The sequence below is a fragment of the Phaethon aethereus genome (assembly GCF_964289735.1).
Source record: "Phaethon aethereus genome assembly, chromosome: 1".
Classification (NCBI taxonomy): Eukaryota; Metazoa; Chordata; class Aves; order Phaethontiformes; family Phaethontidae; genus Phaethon; species Phaethon aethereus.
Window position 1 is genome coordinate 111,337,910 of NC_138575.1, and position 23,621 is coordinate 111,361,530.

Consider the following 23,621-nt stretch of genomic DNA (forward strand, 5'->3'; position numbering starts at 1 on the left):
GAGTATCATAAAGGAAAGGTTTCAGAAATTTTTTTTTTTGAGAAAAATTACAAAAATCATAGGGAACACTGGAAAACTAAACACAGTTTATCTCTACCGCCCCTATAATTTAGCTTTCCACAATAAAAAAAGATCCCCAAAATAAGAGTTACTTTCAGATTTAGTTAAAAGTTGTGAGATGGACCTGTTTTTATGTTCCTGTATTAACGCAGCTTTGATACAGTCTGCTGCTGCTTTGCAAATTCTTGAAACTGTGCTCTGTGCAAATATAGATAAGTCTTCATTCATCTCTTGTGCTCTATGCAATCTGCTATGGGAAGTATGCTACTCCTCATTAAATACAAAATTGAAGGAACACTAAAGCAAGAAAAAATAACTTTATTGTATCTTTTAGGCTTCTTTGTTCACTTCTATGTTTATCCTTCGTGTATAGAAAAACACTGGCTTAAAAAGCTTAAGTACAGCTTAAGTTATAGGATGATGTTGCTGTTTCCCAGTCACAATTGGCAATACTTTCTTTTTAAAGTAAAATAGGATAAAACCTGTTCAAAGGTAAAGCCGAAGGGCTATTTACACGAGTCGTGTATCTGGGTTTGCTTAAGAGTGGGAGTAATACAGGATTTTCAAATGCAAAACTTTCATGGAACAATAAAATACTATCCTTGCTAAATTTTCCAGCAAAATGATAAAATTTGTTGATTTCTAAATAATCTAGATAATGCCTGGTAGTTCTTACTACTTTGGCATCCATCAGTAATTCTTATTTAGTTAGCAAAATAAACTCTCCTACTTTTCTTCTCCGATGATAAATTTCCATACTGAAAAAAAATGTAATTCTTAAGAGGTGGTTAACTTATTTCCTTATATATAGAACTCTTCTCCTGTCCCAAAATAAGCATACTGGAGTTTAGTTGTGGCTGATAAGTCAGTTTGTTCATTCCACATCTTGTATATGTTGAATAAACTCTAGAGAATCTCACTAGTTGAAGGTGATGATAATTATTTTTCTCTTTTAAGAAACAGGCATGTGTCTGTCTCAGCCAAAGAACTGGAAGGAATAAACATTATTTCATCGTTTGGCTTTTGATTCTTTCCACAGACATAACTTTGAAGGGCAAGGAAAAACTGGTGTAAATGCAGTAGATCTAGTGCTTTCTGAAAGCATCACAGGGCTTCTTTGTGGTATCTGGGTAATATTGTGATATTTGCTAATATCTGGAGTTTCTGTTGGCTGTGTTATGGGTTGTTAAGAGTGTGGCTGCCTCCTGTAGCACCACCAGTCCCAGGACTCTCACCTGCCTGGATGCTGGTGCTCACCCTGGTACCCGGGGCCTTTCTGAGCTGAGGGATGCGGCTGCTGCTTTCCCCTTTGCTGGTTCGTCCAGCAGCAGAGCTGAGCAGGTATCCCAGTGCCACACAGGCAGGACATCGACACAGCCGTCACACAGATTGCCACAGACAAGGCGCTGCCATCAATAGCACCCATGTGCAGGACCCACGTCAACACAGACAGCCAAGTCCCTTTCTCCTCGTCAGCTGGAAGAGATGGAAGGTCACTAGGGAAGGCACGCATCCAGACACACGCATCCCCAGCTTTACACGTGATCACCCCCTTTTGTACCCCTTTCTCTCTGTTCCCCGTTTGTTCCTTCCTAATCCCCAACCCTGCATGGTCCTTCATCAGATTGTGTAGGCCCATCAAAGCCCCAACATCCTTATCAAGTTGCAAAATTCTGTTTGCCTGCAGTTTCTTGATAGCCCACCAATTCGTGTGTCTGACTAGGGTGCTTTTCTTTGTTTTTCTCCATTCTGTTTTCCTGTCAGGTTTCTGTCTGTGTATTTTGTTCCTTTTCTCATTATTCCTTTTTGCACTGCAAAAGTCATTGACCAGATACCCTTAAAGGGGCAGACACTCTCCTTCCACACACCCTTTCAGGTTCTACTTAGACCCATTATAGCAAAGAGTATCTATGAGGTCCTTGCGAATACAGCCTCTCAAGGTTAGACAGCAGAATCAGTCAAGAAACTGCTAGCTTCTTCTTGCAACTAAAATTGAGAATTTTAGATTTTTTTTTTTTCTGATCAAATAGCTTTGATTACAAAATAAAACTGGAGTTCGTCCATTAGTATGAAATAGTTAAGAAAATACCCTCCAAATAGATACTGGCTTTAACAGAGGGGCCTGATGGTACAGTCATTAAAGTAGAGAATATTTTTCTAAAAGTTAGTGGGAGTCTTCGGTGTCTTGGAGAGTTTCACAGGCCCTGGGAAGAAAGCCATAGAGTCCCATGAACTGTATGATATTTGCAATTTAAATTAAAGTTAAATTTTTCAGCAGTGTCAATGTATCACTGTGAGCCCTTTCAGACAGGGGCACAAGAAAAGAACTTACTGTCCTTCTCCATCACTGTATGTATGGTGTGCTATATTTTTTTTGCCGTTGTGATAGTCGTTACTATTCCCTAAACACTCTCATATTTGTATTTTGCAGGTCAAAAGGTGTGCTATGGTGACTTCAAACATTCTTGTTACAAGTTAGCTTACTTCCAGGACTTGTCTAGACGTGTGGGCTTCCAAGAGGCCCGCCAAGCTTGTGAGATTGATGGCGGGGCTTTACTGAGCTTGGAAAGTGAAGCTGAGCAGCAACTAATAGAAAACATGTTGCAAAACCTCACTAAATCAGGCTCTGGGATTTCTGATGGTGATTTCTGGATTGGGTTATGGAGAAGTGGTGATGGACTAGCCACCTCAAGTGCTTGCCCTGACCTCTACCAGTGGGCTGATGGAAGTATTTCACCATTCAGGTAAGTCTGCAAAACTGCTTTTTGAGAAGGTTTCATGGAAAGAAATGGAGAGTGAAATGCCCAGCAAGTTTAATTCTTCTAGAAAGAAGCTTGAAGTCTTGCTGTCCCATGAAGTTAGTAGCATCCCTCCTTAACTTCTCCAGATAAAGGGGAGCTGGCAACCAGGGTTTTGAATTTGAAGCTGTAAAAGGGTGACGCAGTGTGGCTTCAGCCTATAATTTTCTTTGCTCCCATCTCATGAGTTTGCCTCTCTATGGCTTTTGGAGGGTTTTCTTCCACACATAAGCGTCTTTAGGATGTGGTGTGAAAGCAGGCAGACAAATTCTGCAAGACTCTGGCCACCTTGAATCAGGGAACCAGCCACCAAGTAAATTAATGCATGTTACTTAGTGAAAATTGTTCTGTTTCTACCCTGTCTTTTGAAAAGCCTTTAATTTCCTGCTTAAGCCGAAGGCCAGGGCAACAGCAACTCACAGAAGTCTGGACAAAGGGACAGGTAAGAGTCAGACAGCAAGGAAAACGGGTAGCAGAGCAGTAGGGTGTTATTTCTGCAGAGGTGCTTTGACTGGTCAGAATTTTTTAAGATCCAGATGTGGAAACCACATCCTTTCACAGAGAGGTTGTGGGAAATGCAGCATAGCTTTGAAGAGGATGGGGCCATTGGGGTTGACACGTCTTTGTTGATGTAAACTCCATTCCCTGGTGTCCTGATGAACCTTACCTTCAAAATTTGAAAGTTTGTCTTTATGTGTACTGCTAGAAACTGGTATACAGATGAGCCTTCCTGTGGAAGTGAAGCCTGTGTTGTGATGTATCATCAGCCAACTGCAAACCCTGGTCTGGGAGGGCCGTACCTTTATCAATGGAATGATGATAGATGCAACATGAAGCACAATTTTATCTGCAAGTATCGCCCAGGTAGGTGAAACTAAAGTTATATTTCACAGGTGGGACACTTGCTTAGAAAAACAATTGCCCCTTGTTTTATGAGGGACTCTGCAAATGTCTTGTGGCCTATGGTACTGATTCCTTTGGTGTGTGAGCCTGAGCTGACATTATGTAATATGTCAAATCGAGTGATAGTTTAAGTAAACCTATCTGTATCCAGTAAGAATGTTTCCAAGGTTAGCTTCACTATCATGGATTCCCAGATTTCTTTGATTTAACTCATTCTTTATTCTCACTTTATTCTCCACAAAGTGTTTTAAGTGGCTATTTTCTACTTCTCTTGCTTGCTACCAAGTAGGATGACCAAGACATCTCTTGGTCCTACTATAAAAAAATTACACTGTCCTGGTAGTTGCAGACCTCTGCCGTTTTATATCAATTGTGATATAATTGATATAATTGTGTCACGGCTGTTTCAGAAAGTTTTTCCTTAAAGAATGAAGTTCAGAACAGCAAGAAAAAAATTCTGCATTCATGCATGTAGATGTATAGAGATGAAAAGCAGATGCACACTAGTTCAGATGGTGACAGAAAAAGACAGATTTTGGGCAATCTAGCTATACTTCCAGACGTGACATAGGTTCTGTATATGTCAGTAAAGGAAACATGAACAATAAACTAGAACTCTGTGCAAACAGCACAAGGTTGTGAAAATCAAACTTTCAAGTTGAGCCTGTAGCAGTTTCTAATTCTGGTGGTACTTACAGTAAATGCAAACGTGTTTCAGCAGGATCATGCAAATATTTTCAAGTATTTTATGGTATGTCTGCTTTTCAAAAGCTAAGCTGAAAGTCAGAATGCATATGAAATCCTACTCTTAGCAGCTGTTTGACCTAGCTAATTATGCAGTTTCCTACCTGCTTTTTCTGTGCTCATGATCTAGCAATAATCACACTCTTTGTAGAGATCTGTCTCTCTGTAGAGATTTTCTTCGTCCATTTTTGGTGGATAGATAGCTTTCTCACTAACATCTTAAAGGACATGTTAATGGCAATAAATATTGCAAGCAAATATTAAATACTTGGAAGGCTTGATATGCCCACACATTTTACCCCCACCACCCAAACCTCTTCCTGCTTCTAAAATTATCACTATCTTATGGTGATCAGTTATCACCTTGGTCACACAGGCCATTCAAGGAACTGTGATGTATACAATTTTATCACTTTTTCAACTGATCACAATTATTTTGAAATAAGATAACATGATAAAATATTTTAAGTTGTTAAAATAACAACATTTTAATGTCAGAAAATACAGGTTTGATTAAAAGGAGTCAGTTTCAAGTATATTTCATATCTTTAAATGCAAACAAATTTAAGTGATATAATTATTCTGTAATAGTGAACCACTTAACATTCTAGTGGAGTTGTGATAAAGAATTGTGTTTTCCAGATGCTTTCACCATCTGAAAAAATTCCGGGTATTTTTGGATGGGCAGAAAACAAAGTGATAACAGTAACAATTAAAATGAATTTATATTTCTTTCACTATGTAGAAATAGATTACTAGTGTATAATGAGGCATATAATCTGCCTGGATATTGTTTGCCTTATTATTATTAGGACTGACATTGTTATGCAGCTAAATACAGTACTACTGAATTGTAGCTATTTACTTTTCAAGCTGTTGGAATTGTGCTCTTTAGCAAAATAGACTGTTCTCCAGAAATGTATTTTTCTATCACATGGAGAAGAGGAGTAGATGCATAAATGTGTATAAATAGGTATATGACATTTCTTTCACTGCCTGAAGAAACACCACAGTGTTTGTAAGAAAATTACATTTGCTATCTGAAACCTAGTGAGACTTACAAATGACCTTCCCCTGCCCAAATTACTGTAATAGCTTCAACGTCAGCCACTTGCAATACAAAATACATCCATTTTACCAGGAGTATTAAAATCCCACATTCATATTGAATTTCACTTTATCTGAGTATATTGTTTTTCACAACTTTCCTGTCTGTTTTGAGTATATGGCATATGATACCAGTCATAGGCCGAAACACGGAGGTTATAGGTGACCATGATGAAGTTGCATCGAACTGTATCAGCGGCAAGTCCAGGGCAGTGCTCATCGGGCCGTCTTATTCAAGCAGCAACTACATTTCTGGTGGTCACTTCCATTTTTCTAAGCCCTTTTTATCGTACCTCCCTTGACAGCCTTTACTGTTGCAATGTTCAGTCTGGCTTTAGATTGTATTGATCATCCAGCGTTCTTAAATTTAACTATAGGTTGGTAATTGCAACACCGTTTAGTTCCTGTCCAGCTCCTGTAGGTTTGATAATACAATGGAATTAAAAACTCATCTCCTCGTCTGCTGTCTAGAGCCAGCAACTCAGTTCTTTGCGGTATTTTGATATCTTTATATATGGCCAAACATAGCCAGTTTTTACCAGAGTAGATGAAATAATTGCCTTTGTTCTAGTAGGCTTTATTGCTTCTTTGACTTCTCCCAGCATTTTGTGTTTATCAGGACACTCAGAACTGCAGGTTCATAGCACCATTATGTTAATAGATAATCTTATGATAAAGGAATTCTATTCAAACAATCATGCAGATGCCACTCCTATGCCCAGTATGAGGTAATTTTGTAATCTTTGTAAATTTTTAGTTGTAACAATAGCCATAAACAAACTTGCAAGGCTCTGCAATACAGCTCAAAGTCATGAACTGTTCTCCAGTTTCTGATGCATTACAAGAAATATGATACTATCATTCCTCTTTTGGTGATTTCACTTCCTTATGTGATGTATTAGAATCCACTGCCCATGATTTGTATTTTAGGACTGCCTGTAACCAAACTACGTGGAGCTGACATTTAACCTCACAAACTTGTGCGGCTTTGTTTTGCTACATAGCCAACATTCTGTAAGCATTATTTTGAAAATGTGAATAAGACTTAATCAAGTATTAATCAAGAACACTTCTTTTTTATTGTTTTAGGATCATCTGCACAAATGAAACTTTGAATATGTCAGGAGTTTTATTCAGCACAAGAAATTAAGGGATTCGGTGATTTAGCCAGTAAAGTAGCAGAGGCCACCAAGAATTGGAACTAGAATAAACTATAGCCCTTTACTGAGAAGCAGGAAAGTGTGAACTAGAAGTGATTTAACTCTAGTTTGTAAATAGTCTTTGCTAAGAAGATTAAATGCTGAAGAATTAAGCAGTTATTGTTTTGGAGTATGTATCTGTTTCTGTGATACTGCATGAAAAATAATGAAAACATCTGTTTTATTACACACATTTTTCTTCAACAATTGATTTCAAATATTGATTTAACAGATAATGTCTTAGAAAAAGAATTAGGAGACAGAGCAGAGCCAGATTACGGTAAGAAACTTTGAAACATTAAATTGAGTTGCAATGGTAAATATGTATTTATAAGGATACCTTACAAGAACCTTCAAAATTACTCAGGTTTAACAGGCATAGTTTAGAACTGGAACATAGGAAAAATGAATCCTTTAGAGAGCAATAGCTACAAATATATGGCTATTGTTCAGAATAGCACAGCTCATAATTCTTATTCCAGATGTAATCCCAATTTTGCAATAAAATCCTGTTTACATGTTTATATCCAGCAGTTTAATCAATCCTGAAAATGGTAATTTTTCCAATATAAATTAAGATGCAATTACCATCAATTTATTTAACAACATAACAGTCATATTTTTTACTCGCTCTTTTCCTAAAATGTCTGATATCCTTTCCAGGTATTTTTCCAACAGTGCCAGCAGGAAATCCTTATGACACAAGCAAACCAGAAGATCAGTATCATGTTATTGCCACTGAAACAGGTAACATGTTCATATGAAATGGGTAATGTGTTCATATGAATTTAGTGTTCTGGTAAAAATATTAGCAGTGGACTCAGTTAAATTAATCTTTAACAATTTACGTTCTTGTCAATGGGAGGAAGCAGTCTATTTCCCCAGGAAGTGTCCTGAAATCATATACTTTTGAATAACATTTCAAGAGTTTTAGTCAGTCGTTTTTGTAACTGTGGAAACAAATTGTTTCCATGTCTCCCCAAACTTTGATCCAAATCTAAGTTTAGCAGTCCTTGAAATCTGTACCGTTGCTTCTGACCCTGGTGAGTCTCTGTCAAGACGCATGATTTCACCGGTGTTCGCCCAGCTGCGGAGCGTCTCCCTTTAGGCTGCGGTAACCAGTGCTTTGCCTCTCTCCATCTCTTCCTCACCTCTTCCCCAAAACATGAAACAAACATATGGTGCATATTTTTTCTTTTATATCTGCTACCCAGGGCTCACAAAAAAGGCACAAACGAATCTTTCCTAACATATAGGGCATGAATTTTTCAGTTTCTGCTGAATAAGGACTGTGCCGTAGCTCCCCCAAGTACCCTGTGTTTTAAGGAACACCACATGCTAAGAGGAGTTAAGTGCTTTGCTGAGATTTCTAGCAGAGGTGGCACTTGATATTTTGAAAATGGATACCTATTGTGTAGGAACTTGCTGTAATGCTACTTCATTTAGCAGTTTGTCCTGAATGGAGTCCTGAGGTTCATGAAGCGTTGCAGAATGGCCTTAATTAAAGGAATTGAACTTCTCTATGGGATTTTACAGGATTACACCATGGGATTATGGAAAGCTGGTGCTTCCACACTGGTTGGCTGGATTGGAGCCGGTTTCCTAACTGATGTTCCTGTTGTTTGTAACTCTAGAGAAATGGATATACTGATTAACTCTATTTTGAAATCAATAATACTATTTATACAAGCCATGCAAAGACTGTATTTAAAATTCATAAACAAACCCAACCTGAACATTCACATTTATTCTTGCTAGTGAAAATATGTTCAAAAGAGGACAATGGGTAAGAAAGTCTCCACAATTTGTACGTTAAATTTATAGTGTTATAAAACATGGGTATATAGTTACTGAAAAACAGTCAGACCCTTTCTAGAAGTTGTAGACCCCATGCTTTATTGTAGGCAGATAACAGAGTCCCACCTTGAACCATTTTGAACTCCTTTTGTCCAGGGACCTTCAGGGGAGCACCCTTTAGCTCTTTCCTTGTTAGTCAAGGAGAGCGTACATTTGTCTTTTAAGGGGATGGAGAGACAAGAGCAGGGTTTTTTCCTCTTGTGGTCCTGCATGGGTGTGAATCCAACATGCAAGGGCAACTGAGTAGACAGGTTATATGGACTGTAAAAATAATAGGCTATGAAATGTACTCTGCTAAAATACTTGAATTTTCAATTGCAAAATTGGAAATCTCGTGTTGATACATATAGAAAATGTCAGAATTTAAGTCCTTAAAATATGTTTTGCACATTGATGGAGAAGTACTATTTTATTCTTGACATTGCTGAGTTATCTTTTTTGAGCTCTTCCTATAGAAGGAATGTATAAATGTTCTTTATGCAAGTTAATAGATTTCTGAAATTTTACTCCAGATTTTTACTCATGTGATTAAGAGTGCTTCAACATGGGAGACATTAATGAGAACTTTTTTCTTGTAGGTATAATTCCGAATCTAATTTACGTCGTAATACCCACTATACCACTACTGCTGTTGATACTGGTGGCTTTTGGGACTTGCTGTTTCCAGATGCTTCATAAAAGGTAAAATACACTAATCCATAACAGTCTTATAATGCAGAATTCATATTTCCATTGCAAGCTATTCATACTGAAAGACTGCTTACATCTGTCCCCAAATATGCAAATAAGCATCTTTTCATCTAGTAAAATCCAAGTAGTTTACAGCTGTTACAGCTGAACATTCACCTTCAGGCTTTTCCACAACACACTGAAATAGTTCCAGGTCTCTCAAAGTATATTGCCATTAGGACTTCAGATGTTTCCAAAGAAGATATCTTTGCTGACCATTTGGTAGGCTGAGCCACTGTTAGCACTTTTACTTCACCCTTCCATCATAATTAACACCTATACAGCATCTGGGCTGTGGGAAATAATAGTGGGGTCTTCACTGATACACCCTGATACAGGGTGAACTCAGGGACTCACCCCACTTTCTGACCAAAAGTGCAGTTTGTTCCAAGGATGAGCCTAAAGGGCCAGCAGTTGTTCAGTGCTGTTTCAGTGTGCATACCAGATGGGTCACTGGAGCAGACAAATTGAAAATAAAAAGCAAAAACTTGTTTTGAGCCACACGCCAGTGCAACTCCTTTGTACATCATGTATCTGTCAAAGAAGATGCATAAAGTAAATAGATATGTGTACATAGACGTAGTATCAGACAGATGTATTATTATGCAATAGCAAACATTTCAGCCTATGAAACAGGATATGTTTTGAACCATGCTTTAAAATTTTTTGGACTTTTTATCTTTGTCAAAATATGATATACCAAGATATGACAACATATAATATTATTATTTTTCTGAACTAATCTTTCTGAAATCTTCAAGGATACTTTTCATTCTCCAGGTTTTTTTCGGGAAGCATTCTCAAGCTAATGTAATCCAGAAAAGTTTAAACTGAAATATTTTTTATGGATAAACGCTATTGTGGTAAAATAACAAGATTAGTAAACAGATTCACAAGCTGTTATCCCTCTTGAAGAGCAGGAATACTAGTAAGGAATATGACATCACTGTTTTAGGAAATTAGAAAAAAATTTCCTCCTTTTAGTCTTTATTTTTTCTTTCTGTTTTTTTTTTAATTTTTTTTATTTTTTATTTAGCATTTTCTGTAAATAGCTGAAATGCCTTATTTCAAGTGGGAAAACACTCCAAATGTCAAGTCTGCCTATATCTGTATGAGTCAGTGTACATTGATGTTCACAGCACTCCTTAGTGATGTGTCTCATTGAAACAAATGAACATAAAGGAAAGATATTATGAGGTCACCATAATAAACTATATTGTGTCTTTGTTACACACTTTCCTATAAAGAAAAGGAAAATGTGCACTTTCCAACCTGTCTTATGGCAGGCAAATTCATTGTTGTGAAAGGTTGTATCCAAACCTCAGCACTGGGGCTGTAGAAGTTTGGAAACTCAAAGCAAAAAGAGTAATAAAGGAGTCGTATGTGTAACAATAGGAATTATATAAGTAATCTTACTCTGGAACCCCCATTACAATGGACCTGGATTTCTTGGTAAGCATGCCATACATGTTCATACCTTTTTTTGGCAGCTCTTTCTCTCCCCAGAAAAGGTTCAGCTCTTGAATACTCCAGGGAAAACAATGCGAGATTCATGGCCCACTGAAATCAATAAAAATAGTAGTGTTGACTTCAGTGGGCTTTGATCAGGCCTTTGATGCTATAGCAGTTCATCCAGAAGTAATTCATCTGAACTTCCAAGATTTAAAAATTGCATGACACTGATACTGGAAATTCAACTTCAAAGATTGTACTTTTTCTGTTAGCTGATTAGTTTGGTAGATTAAATGATACAAAAATCAGGGAGAAAATGGATTTGAATCAAAACAGATTTTTTTCAGAATGTTCATTTTACATTGTACCAGAGCTTTTAATTAAAGAAAATAAAACAAATTTTCTTTAAAATTCCTTTAAGTCAAAAGAGCATATTCTTTTATCACCAAAAATGAAGTATTTTCTGTTTTATCTGTTGAAACGGAACTTTGTTTTTCCCCATCTATTTTCAGTTATATTTCCACATATGACTTACCTTGTGAATCATTTTGTATCATCACAAATATGCATTTCTTGGGTAAAAAGTAATTCAAGAAAAGAGGCAACAACTTCAACTGATCATCTGGACACTCTAGAGCTTTAGGAAAGGGATTCTGTCCTGCTGGGGAAGGAGGGATCCCCAACTTTCCAAATGAACCTGACTTCTCATTCTTTTTTAGGCTTCCACAACATGGTGACCTTTCCTCTGAAAGCCACAATCCATGGCCAACCAGGACATGCCTAGCTTGAAAGGTCATGACTAATTTTGCCTGGCGTTGGGCTCTTAAAGGGTAGTAATAAGGCAAAGCTAAACATCTTCCCTGTAGCTAGTAAAAATGATCAGCTCATTCATGCTTAGATGCTCTCCCTTTCATTTCTTCCAGGGAAGCAAGGAGAAACTGCTTCAAAGACCCATCTCCATTTTCATCTGAATGCCTTGCAGAAAGTTTAAATTCCAACCTGGTATATTTCTCAGTTTCTATGATTGCATTTGATGGTCAAAACAGCGATATGCTCAAGCTATTTATAGCATCTTCCTTACCTTTCTTACTAAAACCTATTTCCTGAACCAGATGTATAGCTGTTGAAAATCAGCGTAGGTTCGCTGAAAATAAGCTCATTTTATACAGTTAAAGTTCTGATCCAAGTTATATAGAAATTGTTCCTGCTGTGTGGCAGGGACTCTCCATTCAAAGCATTTCATCATAAATTTACAAACTATGCCTGCCTTTGCTCTGTTAATCTCGAATGAAGTAGTGAATCAGTTTCTTAAAGAAAGAAGTACTGAAACTACTTGATTGATTGCAATTGCTTTGTTTATAGCATTGTGGCCTGATCTAAAGTCCACTGAAACCGATTTTTAAATTACTCCAATGGGCTCAGGTACATAATGCATTGCTTTGTAGGATTTCAGAGGTAAGTCTGGAGGGACTAAAAACTACTGTACCATCCAGCCCCCTCAAAATACATTAAGTCAACTCAGTGTTGCTTACATTTACGTGCCAGGAAAGGAGTAAAACTGAATGTATAGGACCGTTGGGATCTTGGCTCTCAGGTTTCCAACTTACAGAATTATGTAGGGCTACTTCTTCGCCTCAGGTTTTTACTTAATTGGAAAAAAACCCAAAATCAATGTGAAATATTCTGGCCAGAGTCTAAAACATTTTGATTGAAATGCAGCTGCAGTGGCTCATGAAGTGCCTCTTTTCGGTAGGCTGCAATGCACTGTCATCTACCATCTAAGTGAGAGAAGGTTGTGCATTGTGGCAGCCGTAGCAGAGATGCTAGCCACGTGGAAAGCCTGGCTTAGGCTTACAGGGTACTTCAGGGCTCCCTGTAAAGATTGGAGTGAATGTTTTTCCAGCATTGCAAAGCAAGTACTTTTGGAACCAGTTTTATCCTTTTTGTTAAAAAAAACCCCCAAACACGAAAACTACTGTTGACAGTTTTGAATGAAAACTAGGCCTAAGGAAGCTTTCTACCAGTCATTCATTGCTAGGAGTCTGATTCATGCGCCATTACTTCATTAGAAGTTAGGTCAAGCCCTGAAGGGAAGAGGATGTCTGGTGTACCAGTACACACTGGCACCGGTTAGTGTACCACTGTCATGGGGGTGCAGCTCCAGGATGTGTGGGCAGGGTTGCGGTACCCCCCTGGGGTGGGCAGGCTGCACCCTGAGCACGTTGGATGTGGGCTTGGGGGTGTGTGTGCTCCTCTCCCCTATACGTTCCCCCAGAGAAGGGAGGCGCCCAGCCTTCCACCACCCTGGTCAAACAGTGTCTGCACCCCTCTCTGAAAAGACCACCCTGTATAAGCAGGTGTGGATGAATGTGAACTGGGGGGAAAAAAAAAGCAAACCCCCCATGCTGAGTCACTTCAGTTTATTGGAGGAGTGCTGCTAACCAGCGTGGTCTGGTAGCTTTGGTAACAGTTGCTTATCTTGACCCACTGCTGCGGTGCTACTCTTGGCGCAGCATGGGCATGACCCTTTTGTGGATGGGGAACCTATGCTATAAAAGCAGCAAAGACGGCCTTCAGATAGGGGATGAAATACTCAGCTCTGATCACAAACCTGAATCAGGACTGCTAAGGCACACATGCACTGAAAATGCTTTATATTTTTATTTTTCAGTAAAGGAAGAACAAAAACCAGCCCAAACCAGTCCACACTATGGATTTCAAAGACACCTAGGAAGGACAGTAGCATGGAGGTATAATGATTTACTGACTGAAAAGAAAGCAAAAATAACATTTTGCAGTCAGGCTGTATTATAATGTCGTCAAAGAGCATTAGCTTGGAATGGCTTGAAAATGCAAAGGATCTACAAGAATGAACTGTAAGCTCCCCCTTGAGGCAAACGTTCAGATCATTTTTATATAATGTTTGATTATTAATTCAGTAACAAAATATGACATGCTAAATAAAGGGTATGTGTTGATTTTGCTAAGAGATGTAAGTTAGCTAGTTGTGAGCAATGAAATGAACAGAGCATTTGAAGTTTTTATGGGGAAATACCTACAATGTATATCAGTTTTAAGGTTGTTTGTAGTTAAACGAACCCTCTTTGTTTCCTTTAGTCTCTCATGCATTGTAATGTTGATGTACTGTAAACGGAACTGACAATTTTACAGTGTAATGATTATTTATCTTTGCATAAATGTTTGATACAAAATATTTGTTTAGTATTCATTTGCACACTTAACACAGTTTTTGATCCTCAGGCACAGAAATTATTTTATTACATATCGTCAAGTTCACTAGCAGAGATAGCCACCATGTTGTGACATTGATCTGATGTGGCAAAATTCAAGGATTCATAGAAGTCTTTTGATGTCATATAACTAATCAACTTTGCTAGGGAATGACCATAACTTTTTGACACATTGGTCCAAGGTCAACATAAATCACTCGGCAAGTGATACCTCATTGATGAGGTATCCTTTGAAGGCAGCCATTAGTTCTTATTTACGTAGAATATTGTTTACTTTTTCTGAGGAAAAAAAAATAATAGCACAATGGGCAAGAGTTTAAGATTAAAATTACTTGTTTCAGTAAACCTATGTAAAAAAAGACACTAAAGATAATTTAAATATAGCTAATAATTTGTTAGGAGTAATGTCATGTTGGATCAAAGAGAAGACAAATGACTTTTCTTGGAAGTGGAACTAATAGATTGATCCCAACATTACTCAGACTATTAGCTAGAAAAGCATTAATTATGTTAATTGATAGACAGATTTAGAGGTAACCTTGATGCACTTAAAGTCGTCTTTTAGAGTCATTATTAATATCATCAGTGTCAATTCTCTTTGGTTCCTTAAGAGCTTTCCATGCCATAAGAATGGTTTTACCAGTCATTAGGAGTAGATCTTGGGGTGGTAGCAAAAGCACTCTGGCTGATTTGTTGGTGACAGTCTGGTGCTGCAGCAGATAGTTAAGGGGTTTTGCTGCACTTGCAGCAGGGGTTCAAGAGCACAAATTCAAGCTAATTGGCTTTCCATTAACACAGATGCAAAAATACTGCTGGGTGAAGGTTGGGAACAGCTGGAGAGAAACAAAAGCATATTACTCTTTGGGTTGCCTGCACCTTGCTAACTGATGTTGACCACAGCTTTGAACTTCAGACAGATGTGTATCATTTTTTCTGAGTAAAGGAAAAAAACCCCACCAAACATTTAATGTTCAATACCACTAATACTACTTATGCAATGCTATTGCTGAAGCGCTTTTGGAAGCATCTTAAAGTTGCTGTTATGCCATGTTTTTACTTCTTCTTTGAAGAAACCTACTTTTGTAGTTCAGATTAAGCATTGCTATTCCTACTTACAATATTCTGTAGCTTTTCCAGTCAGTCACAACTTCTTTCTTTGCTCAGTCCCTTCAATTTCCTTTGTAGTGACTATAAATAGAGAGAAAATACTATGATCCTGCATGATCACCAAGACCAGAATTGTTTTTCTCCTGACTTAAGTATTGCTTAACTCAACTGAGGGCAAGAGATTAACAGCTGCAATAGAAAACTTCTTGGTTTGGTCTTGAAGGATTAAGTCCCCAAAGAAAATAGGGAAGGGGGGAGAGTGAAGATTTACATAAAACTATTTCTTGATACTTTGTGCTTCCAAAGGACATGTAAAGGTGTAGAAATTCTGATTCTCATATTCTGATTAATGCAGCAGAAGTGACGGAAGTCATTTCCATGCAGCAGTTCGGAGAATGCAAATACCTTCAGATGTCTCTCTGTCTGTCAGACAGAGTGAAGGCAACTGCTAGGCAGTTATCAGCGTGGACCAGTCTTAAACTCTGCATGAAGGAAGAATGGAAAGCGGCATGCAATGCTTTTATTATAATGAACCCAGTTTCTGAATGTAAGCAAGAAATATTGATTATTGGGACAAAATATTTCCATATCATATCACCTGCTTAGGCGAAGGAAATAGTTTCCTTCCATGTTATTTTCTTCACTTAGGATGATGTTCCTAGATACCAGGTAAAATCTAAACAATCTTAAGAATCCTATGTAGAAGACTGCAAACGGTGCACAGATCAAACTTGTAGTCTTAGGACTTTTGCCTTTAAGTAGGTGATTCTATTCCACACAAAACATAAGAATCCCATACATACAGTAATTCTTTCATATTTATTTCCCTTATTTTCACATACAAAAGGGAGATAGGAGTAAAGGTAAAAGAGGAAAGGGGGAAAGATAAGTGTATTTCACATTTGCAGAGACAACACCTAGAAATTAGACTTTTGCTGTTATTTCCTTTGGATTTTGTTGTGGCTTCCAGAAAAAAACCAACAGGTATTTATGTGACATGGTGTATTAGTGACAACAGAATTGCTATTTAAAAAGAAAAAGAAAAAAAAAAAACCCAACAAAAAACTGCAACCCTTTCTGTCCTTCATACTCACATTATTACAGAATGGAGAAAAAAAAATTTCCAGTTTCAGGTGACAGATTTCAACAACTAGAGCCACTTTGAATAAGTTTGTTGACTCTTACGTACAGCTATGGGTCCTCTCGTGGTGACCACATTCTCTTCTGCTCACTGCCTCTCTAAATGTCTTCCAAATGGCAGCAGTAGGTGAGGTAAGGAATTGAAAGATGAACAGTAAACCTTAGCTAGTCCTCAGATGGATGGCATGGCTTCAGTTTGGCATTTTAAAAATGTCCTACTGCCCCTATTTTCTCCAGGGAATATAATTTTTCTTTTTTTCCATAGTGATCCTGGCTTTTTGCAAGCAAGAAGGATCTGAGAGAGAAAGCTCTTGTTTCCTTCTTTAATCTTTTAAACTTTTTTGGGTGCAAGCAAGTGTAAGTCAGCATCAAGCTTCCACCACCTATTCCAAAGCATCTTGGACCTGTGACTCAATGGAAAATAATCTATTCTGCCTGTATGCTTTAACATATTAACGATGGGTTTCTCCACAGGTTAATAGCAGGCAAATGAAGTAATGGATGCTGAAGGAAGGCTAGAATGTGGTCGCCTAAGGCTATGTTAGTTTTATCTAGATATAAATTAGTTGAAATAAAATGTTTATTTTCAATTATACTAGTCTATGATATATATATGTTTCTATACCAGAGTTTATAATAGGAAATTTTTTAGTCCGAGGGGGTGGTTTATTAACGTATACTTTAGAATATATCTATGCTTTGCCTTTTGGGAAGCAAAAAGTACACATAAATCGAAGTATATTGCTGCATTTCTGGGAAGGACATTTTCTAGTAACTGGATCTGCTTTGAGTTGGCTCTTCTATTTCATTAACAGACTGAAACACGATTTACAATGGTGATGTATGGTAAATAATGCAGAAATCATGTAACATTTTAATTAAGCATTTTAATGTAATTGCTTCATCCGAATCAATTTATACTGATAGCAGAATGCACTTTATTTTCAGTGGCTGTTTTCAAGTGAAGGAGAGTAACAGGAGAAGCAGTAGTCCGCTATGAAAGACAGGATTTGCAACTTCAAGATTTTAATGTTACAAACTGTGTGGTTTATATAAAAGAAGGTGTCTAAAATACCTTTTATCTTCTTTCTGTCTTAATTACATCTGCCTGTGTTCCTTGTATTGGTGAAACTAATTTTTTTGGTCTGGACCTAGTCCTTCAATGCTTATGAAGACCTGAAAACAGTTCAGGACTTGGGTTTTTTATCAGTGACTGCCAACCGATATTTGTAAACTAGCCTTGTATTTTGAGCACTTCATATCTGCGTTTAGCGTTGTAAGCACCAAGTGAGGGAGCTACTTACAAAAATCGAACATCTATGTGTATATGTGTAGATACACCTGCACGACACCTACACGGTAAGTTAGAATGCATTTTGTATTTTCATGCAGTACTTCGAGATTAAAAATATGTTAAATTCCAAAACTAGGCTGAAAATGCAAATAAAGGAAATGCATCATATTACACTAACTTTAAGACACCGTTGAATTTAAGGCATTTCAACAAGTAGATAATTATATTTTAATAGACACCTATTTAGAAAAGAGCTCAAGAAGATAAAAACCCCTTTTTTTCCTTCATATTCTTTCCCCTTTAGAATATTGTCCTGGGCTATTGTGGTAGTTTTTATACAAAGCATAAAAACAGTATTAAAAGTCAGCACTAAAGAAAAAGCATGTAATATATCAAAGGAACTGGAACCTATTACTTTTTATTCACCAGGAATACCTGATACTCATTATTATCAGATGTTTTAAAAAAACATTACTTTTTATGAGAGGAAGTTGCACTATTGTCAGTCTGTGCTTCGGTGTACACAAGCACATATCTATGATTGCTTGAATAATTGCCAAACACTTGCCTAAAAAGAAAACTAAAAAGCTGTATTCAATCCTTATTTAACTCTATTAATTCCAAACGAATTACACAAGAGAGAACTTTTGGCTCACATTCAGTTTATTCATTAGAAAGCAGCATGATACACGATCAGCTTTTATGCACAGTCCATAAACCTCATTCCAGAGCTTTTTGTAATAGACAAGACAGAAGAACTCCCATGAGCCCAGTTTAAACAGATAATATATACCTTCAATTTGCTGTGTGGGGAGATAACTGAGAAGAGTTGACTATTCATTGAAATGAAAATGCATGTTGAAAAATACAGTGTAAAAACTTAAAACCAGGTAACTTTTGGCTTGAAATTCTTAATTTAGACCATTTTTCAATAAATCATTTGCAGTTTGCAAACTTTTTTTTTTTACTGCCCATGCTTTGTAAAGCCCCCCACTATGCATTTCATGCTGTAGTGTTTAAAGAAACTATTTCTCTATGGTCTTGTATAAAAGAAAAAGTAAAATGATAAAACTATTTATTAGCAAAACCACAGCTTCTTTTTTGAAATATTGCTCTCAATTGGTAATGGAGTTCTCAATTATTAATATTTTCCTCCCCAAAATTTAAAGACTTATTCAGTTTCGCTAACTGTGAGATTGGAATGCCAGTCTGCTTTACATCATTATACAATGGCTTACTTTCCATCTTTAAATTCTATTTCTATCATTAAAACACATCAAGCTAATAGATGATTTTTTTGATCCAGTCCACAAACATGGTGACTCGAACATACACTCCTGGTCGTTTAGGAAGTGCACACTCATAGCCAAATGATGTTACACCAACCAAAACCCACTTCTTACCATCTTCAAATGTCAGAGGGCCACCTGAATCTCCCTGCAATATGAAATTAAAAATTTAAAAGTGAACAGCAATTCTGAAGCAAAACCTGTTTATGATGTTGTGTTCATGTTGATCCTTAATTGTAGACATTGTATCCCTCTATGTCTTGGGCACCATGAGATCAATATGAATTCTTTCATGTGGAAAAATTCTTGAGATAATCCTTTTCCTTTTTTTCTTTTTTTTTTTTTTTTTTTTTTTTTTTAAAGGATGTGATCTTAAGCTCTTACCAGTCTTTCAATACAGGACTGAGTTTCAAATTACTTTTTTTGCTTATTACTTTTACAATTAACCCTTCATCTTTCACAATGCCTGGGTAAATGTGTAGGATTATCTTTTAGTTGAATCTATTCAGCCAAAGTGCAGTTCTGGTTTTGGTCACCCCAGGATTTCTGCATTTCAAATTTAGACAAAAAGATGTCAAGATTGCCAGAAGAGATGTCCTTTTCTTACACCTCCTTCTCAATAGTTTAGCAGATGTAGCATTGCAATACAGTATGGGAGACCAAATTTGATTCATCCCACAGCCTGAGGGATGAGTCAGCCATGAGTGTCTTGTTTTGATAAGAAGGAAAACAATGACTGTCTGTCATTGTCTATCAAGTTACTTGAACCAGTATTATTTTTGTCTTCTCACAGCCCTGTGAATGGAGCTTTACGGGAGAGTTCTGCAAGGGCTTGGCCATTAAAATACTTCTGCCTATAACTCTAGGGCATCCACAGAACATCAAAAGCTGTGACAGCAGCCTAAAGGCTGAAGCACTATCAGGACTCACTTGTTTGTCTTTGCTCATGGTTGAATGGTCATTGATCACAATGCTGGTCACTTGTACTCTATATCAGCCTATGGTGCTACACTGCTTTTTTTCAGTATGAGGTTCAGAAGGCAAAAAGGAAAGAGGAAAGCCACAGAGGCTGAAGGAATGGCAAGTGAAATTAGGCTTGCATACACTCCTCCTTCTGGACTAAACTAGCCAAAGTCACTGCACCTGATGGGGGCTTAGGTTGTGAGGGCAAGGCAAGAGCAATTACTCCTAGTCAGACTTGAAGAGAACTAGCCAGTCTCCATGCCATAGACTCCATATTGCTGGAAAAAAAAACATGATGTGACAGCTAACTCTGACTACATCCTCAAAAAGAAGCAGTGTGTTATAAGCAGAGCTGGAACGGATAAAAAATAGATGTCCAGGAAGCAGTAAATGAGATGAACGCAGAAAGGCAGCCTCTCCAAAATACGGTGGCATCCACTTACTTACAAAAGGTCTCCAGAGTCTACAGATTCTGGGGAAAAGCAACATTGCTCTTTCTCTTTCCCTGCATGAAAAATTTCTGAGACTTCAATCTGTGTGGTATTTTTGTGCTTTTCCCTAAGCTTGTTCCTCTTGCCTTCATGGAATAACTCAGCAGTAATTATTCAAAGCTTAGTGCAGAAAATTTCCAGTCCTCACGTTTATCTCCCTCCATGGTTGTTTATGTCAAGATGATACAAAATAGATTTTTATGTATTCAAGTCGTATCACAATTATTAAATGGGGAAAATACTGTGAATTATATTCATGGACAATAATTGTCCTGGTTTTAATGATTGAAGGACCAGGGAGCATTTTATCCAGTAATTAGATGTGATATATGCTAGCAGTGGAAATGAGACTCTTGTATTTACCTGACAGGAATCTACTCCTCCTATGTCATATCCCGCACAGATCATATTCTCAGTAATACTATATTCTGGCATCCATTGTTGGCATTTTTCATTTGAAATGAGAGGCACCTCTGCTTCTTGCAATATGTCTGAAGTGGGACCTGATGAAAGTACAAAGTATCTTTACTGCTCTAATAAATATGTACTTCCCACTTGGAACACCAATGGTTTTGTTCCTGTTCCAGCATGCTGGGCACGCTACCGAGCAGCAGGAAGCCCACCCTCAGCACTCTATTATTCAGGTTTTATATCCCTGTAACACAGTCACTGATTAAATGGTGCTCATTAACTGAATCCTGTCTTTCATTTGTGTAGTGGGACTGAATTTGGTTATAATTAAATCAAGATTACTAAAATCAATGACTATGAACTCACTGTGGGGAGATCTAAGGGATAATTAAGGACTTAGGAGCTTGGATTGTCCGATGTTTCCTCACTGTTCATTATGTAACTTTGAGTATTTCAAGTTTTTATGATAATTTCTGTTACTAATTCCTACCCAAAATTTTAAATGCAATGTTATTCTGAAAATGTAGAATCAAATACATACAAGTAACTGGAAGTGAAATGGCATGTTCATTATTTCACAGAGACTCCAAATCTGGAGCATGTGATATACAAAACAGAATATACATTTCACACTACAGTCAGTATGCCTGACTTCTGGGGAAAATAATTTGCACATTGTCAGAAAGATTAATCTTCCTCCTCCTCCACCCAATATCTGGAAACGTACATATTTCATATTGAGAAAAGTAGTCATCATAACTTCTAAGGGGATGCAATAAGGTTTTTTTAATAATTGAATGATCTTAGATATGTATATTTTTTCTAATAAGTATGTTATAACTCCATTACTTTGCTTTAGAGAAGGAACAGTGGAGGGGGATACTTCCCAAATTTTCATATGGAGGAGTACCTCTCTAAAGTATTTGACCTTAGCAACCCCTGTGGAATCGGGAGCAAGCTTTCCCTCACGGCTTCATGCCTGTCATAATTTTCCAAGCAGATGACGCACCTTCATTCATAATACTACCCCAGCCAGCAATAGAGCAGTTAATTCCTGGTAGAAACCACTGATTTTTTTCTGGTAAGCAGATAGGTTGTATGTAATCTGTAAATGAGAAACAAGCAGTCAATTTCAACCTCTTCCCTATATTCAGGTTTTTATGAAGTCACATAAGAAAAAGTTCATTAGTTCAAACCCACTTTTTGGGCAAGATATCCAGGATGTATGATTAGGTTGTAAAAAATGTACAGCCACTCCATCACCCTCATATGTTTAGCACAGTTAGAGTTTTGCATAATAAAGTAAATCTGTTTTATGGACAAGTAACAACTCACCTGTGTATTGCACTTTGTATTGAAGGTGCATGAGAGCAATATCACTATCTTTTGTATGCTTCATGTAATGGGGATTTATAACTATTTGATCGATGTTTCGAACTACTGTTGGAGCCTGTGTCATATCTGATTGATCATACAAGCCAAGAACTGCTTTCCATTGAGATGGTTTTAATTGCCTCCTAGAAGTTGCAAGGAATATTCACAATTAGGAATGATTAATGAAAGTTTTGAAAAATATGTTAGCTAAAATGCTAATCTTTAACCTCATGGTAATTCATAGCATTTGCACATTTTGTCAAAATAAATAGAATGTAGCAGATGTGCTTACAATTTTGTGATAGTAATACTATCTTAAACAGCCACACTCTAGAAATATGTGGTTGATTCTTTGTGTTAAGCTTATAATGCATTATTTATAAAGAATTAATCAGACAGTAGTACAGAGGAGGAAAATACATTAACTAAATTAATATGGCTTTTTAAACTCTGTGAAGAATACTGCTGACTGCTTACCAGGCAATTAATATCGGTCCTACTTAGAAAATTATTACAGAATATCTAAAGAATAATAGGTCCAAAATGTCATTGGAAATACTGCAGCTCATAGACTCAGAAAATTGGTCTCTTAATTTTTTAATCTGAATCGAAAAACATATGGTAAGACAAAATATGATATAATCTGCATTTTTTGCAGAGTTATGCATGCTGGTTTCAGGTTGTATTTAAGTTAGAGAACTTAATTATTTGCTATTTTTTAATCAAACAGTTCATAGTTTCAAAAATATATTTTCAGCCTGATTGTTGTACAGAATTGGTTTCTGCCGATCTTTTGGGTTGACATCAAGAGGTTATCTTGTTCTAAACTAGGAACATTTAAGTTAAATGTTCAGAATTAAGGTGTGAAACTGCAAGCTCCCACTTAGGAAAATTCCAGCAAAGTCAAGATGATAAAATGAGATTGAAGTGAAAATAGAAAGGTGATTTAAGAGCAAAGGAAGTACCAAGACAGGTGTGGATTTATTGTGTGAAAACTAAGAAGGCTTGATCCTTCTCATATCAGTGGGGAATATAGCTCCTGTCATGCCATGAGGAAGCATTAATGTATTGGCATAGTCTCCACTGCCTTACTACTTAGCTATTTATAATGAAAGCTCTACTGTAATTTTGAATATTAATGTTTCTTTTTTTGCCATTCCAGTTTCTAGGTATCTTCTACAGCACTTGTTTTTATTATAGATGTTATGGAAGCAAACCCTAGAAAATACTTAAATATGCATCACTTCTTTGGATGGTATAAATAACACCATCTAAAGGATATCCAATATTGCCTAATCAATGCACATAAATCAAGATTCGTTCCAATGATGCACAGTAAATCTTGATCAATGTATGATAATATACAGGAGGAACAGGCAATACTGAGTTTACCTTTATGAGGTATGATGTCATCCTTTATACCACTGGCAGAGATTCAACTAATTAATAGAG

The 23,621-nt window shown here is 37.0% G+C and overlaps 2 protein-coding genes across 3 annotated transcripts in view; one reads left to right on the plus strand and one right to left on the minus strand.

The window, feature by feature from the left end:
• CHODL (chondrolectin) overlaps positions 1 to 13,605 on the plus strand; it is a gene marked incomplete at both ends in the record, with an annotated part of 32,795 nt that extends 19,190 nt beyond the window's left edge. The window contains 6 exons of one of the 2 annotated variants that reach the window (XM_082014075.1): positions 2,492 to 2,804; positions 3,565 to 3,722; positions 7,029 to 7,091; positions 7,475 to 7,558; positions 9,247 to 9,349; positions 13,521 to 13,605. In XM_082014075.1, the coding sequence (XP_081870201.1) occupies positions 2,492 to 2,804; positions 3,565 to 3,722; positions 7,029 to 7,091; positions 7,475 to 7,558; positions 9,247 to 9,349; positions 13,521 to 13,605 (806 nt within the window). The remainder of the gene's footprint in view (positions 1 to 2,491; positions 2,805 to 3,564; positions 3,723 to 7,028; positions 7,092 to 7,474; positions 7,559 to 9,246; positions 9,350 to 13,520) is intronic. The other variant, XM_082014076.1, reaches the window with a different exon arrangement.
• Positions 13,606 to 18,811: 5,206 nt separating this feature from the next.
• Positions 18,812 to 23,621, minus strand: part of TMPRSS15 (transmembrane serine protease 15) — a gene marked incomplete at its 5' end in the record, with an annotated part of 55,154 nt that continues 50,344 nt past the window's right edge. The window contains 4 exons of the mRNA XM_082008414.1: positions 18,812 to 19,078; positions 20,748 to 20,887; positions 21,805 to 21,900; positions 22,131 to 22,312. Coding sequence (XP_081864540.1) covers positions 18,923 to 19,078; positions 20,748 to 20,887; positions 21,805 to 21,900; positions 22,131 to 22,312 — 574 coding nt within the window. The 3' untranslated portion in view covers positions 18,812 to 18,922. The remainder of the gene's footprint in view (positions 19,079 to 20,747; positions 20,888 to 21,804; positions 21,901 to 22,130; positions 22,313 to 23,621) is intronic.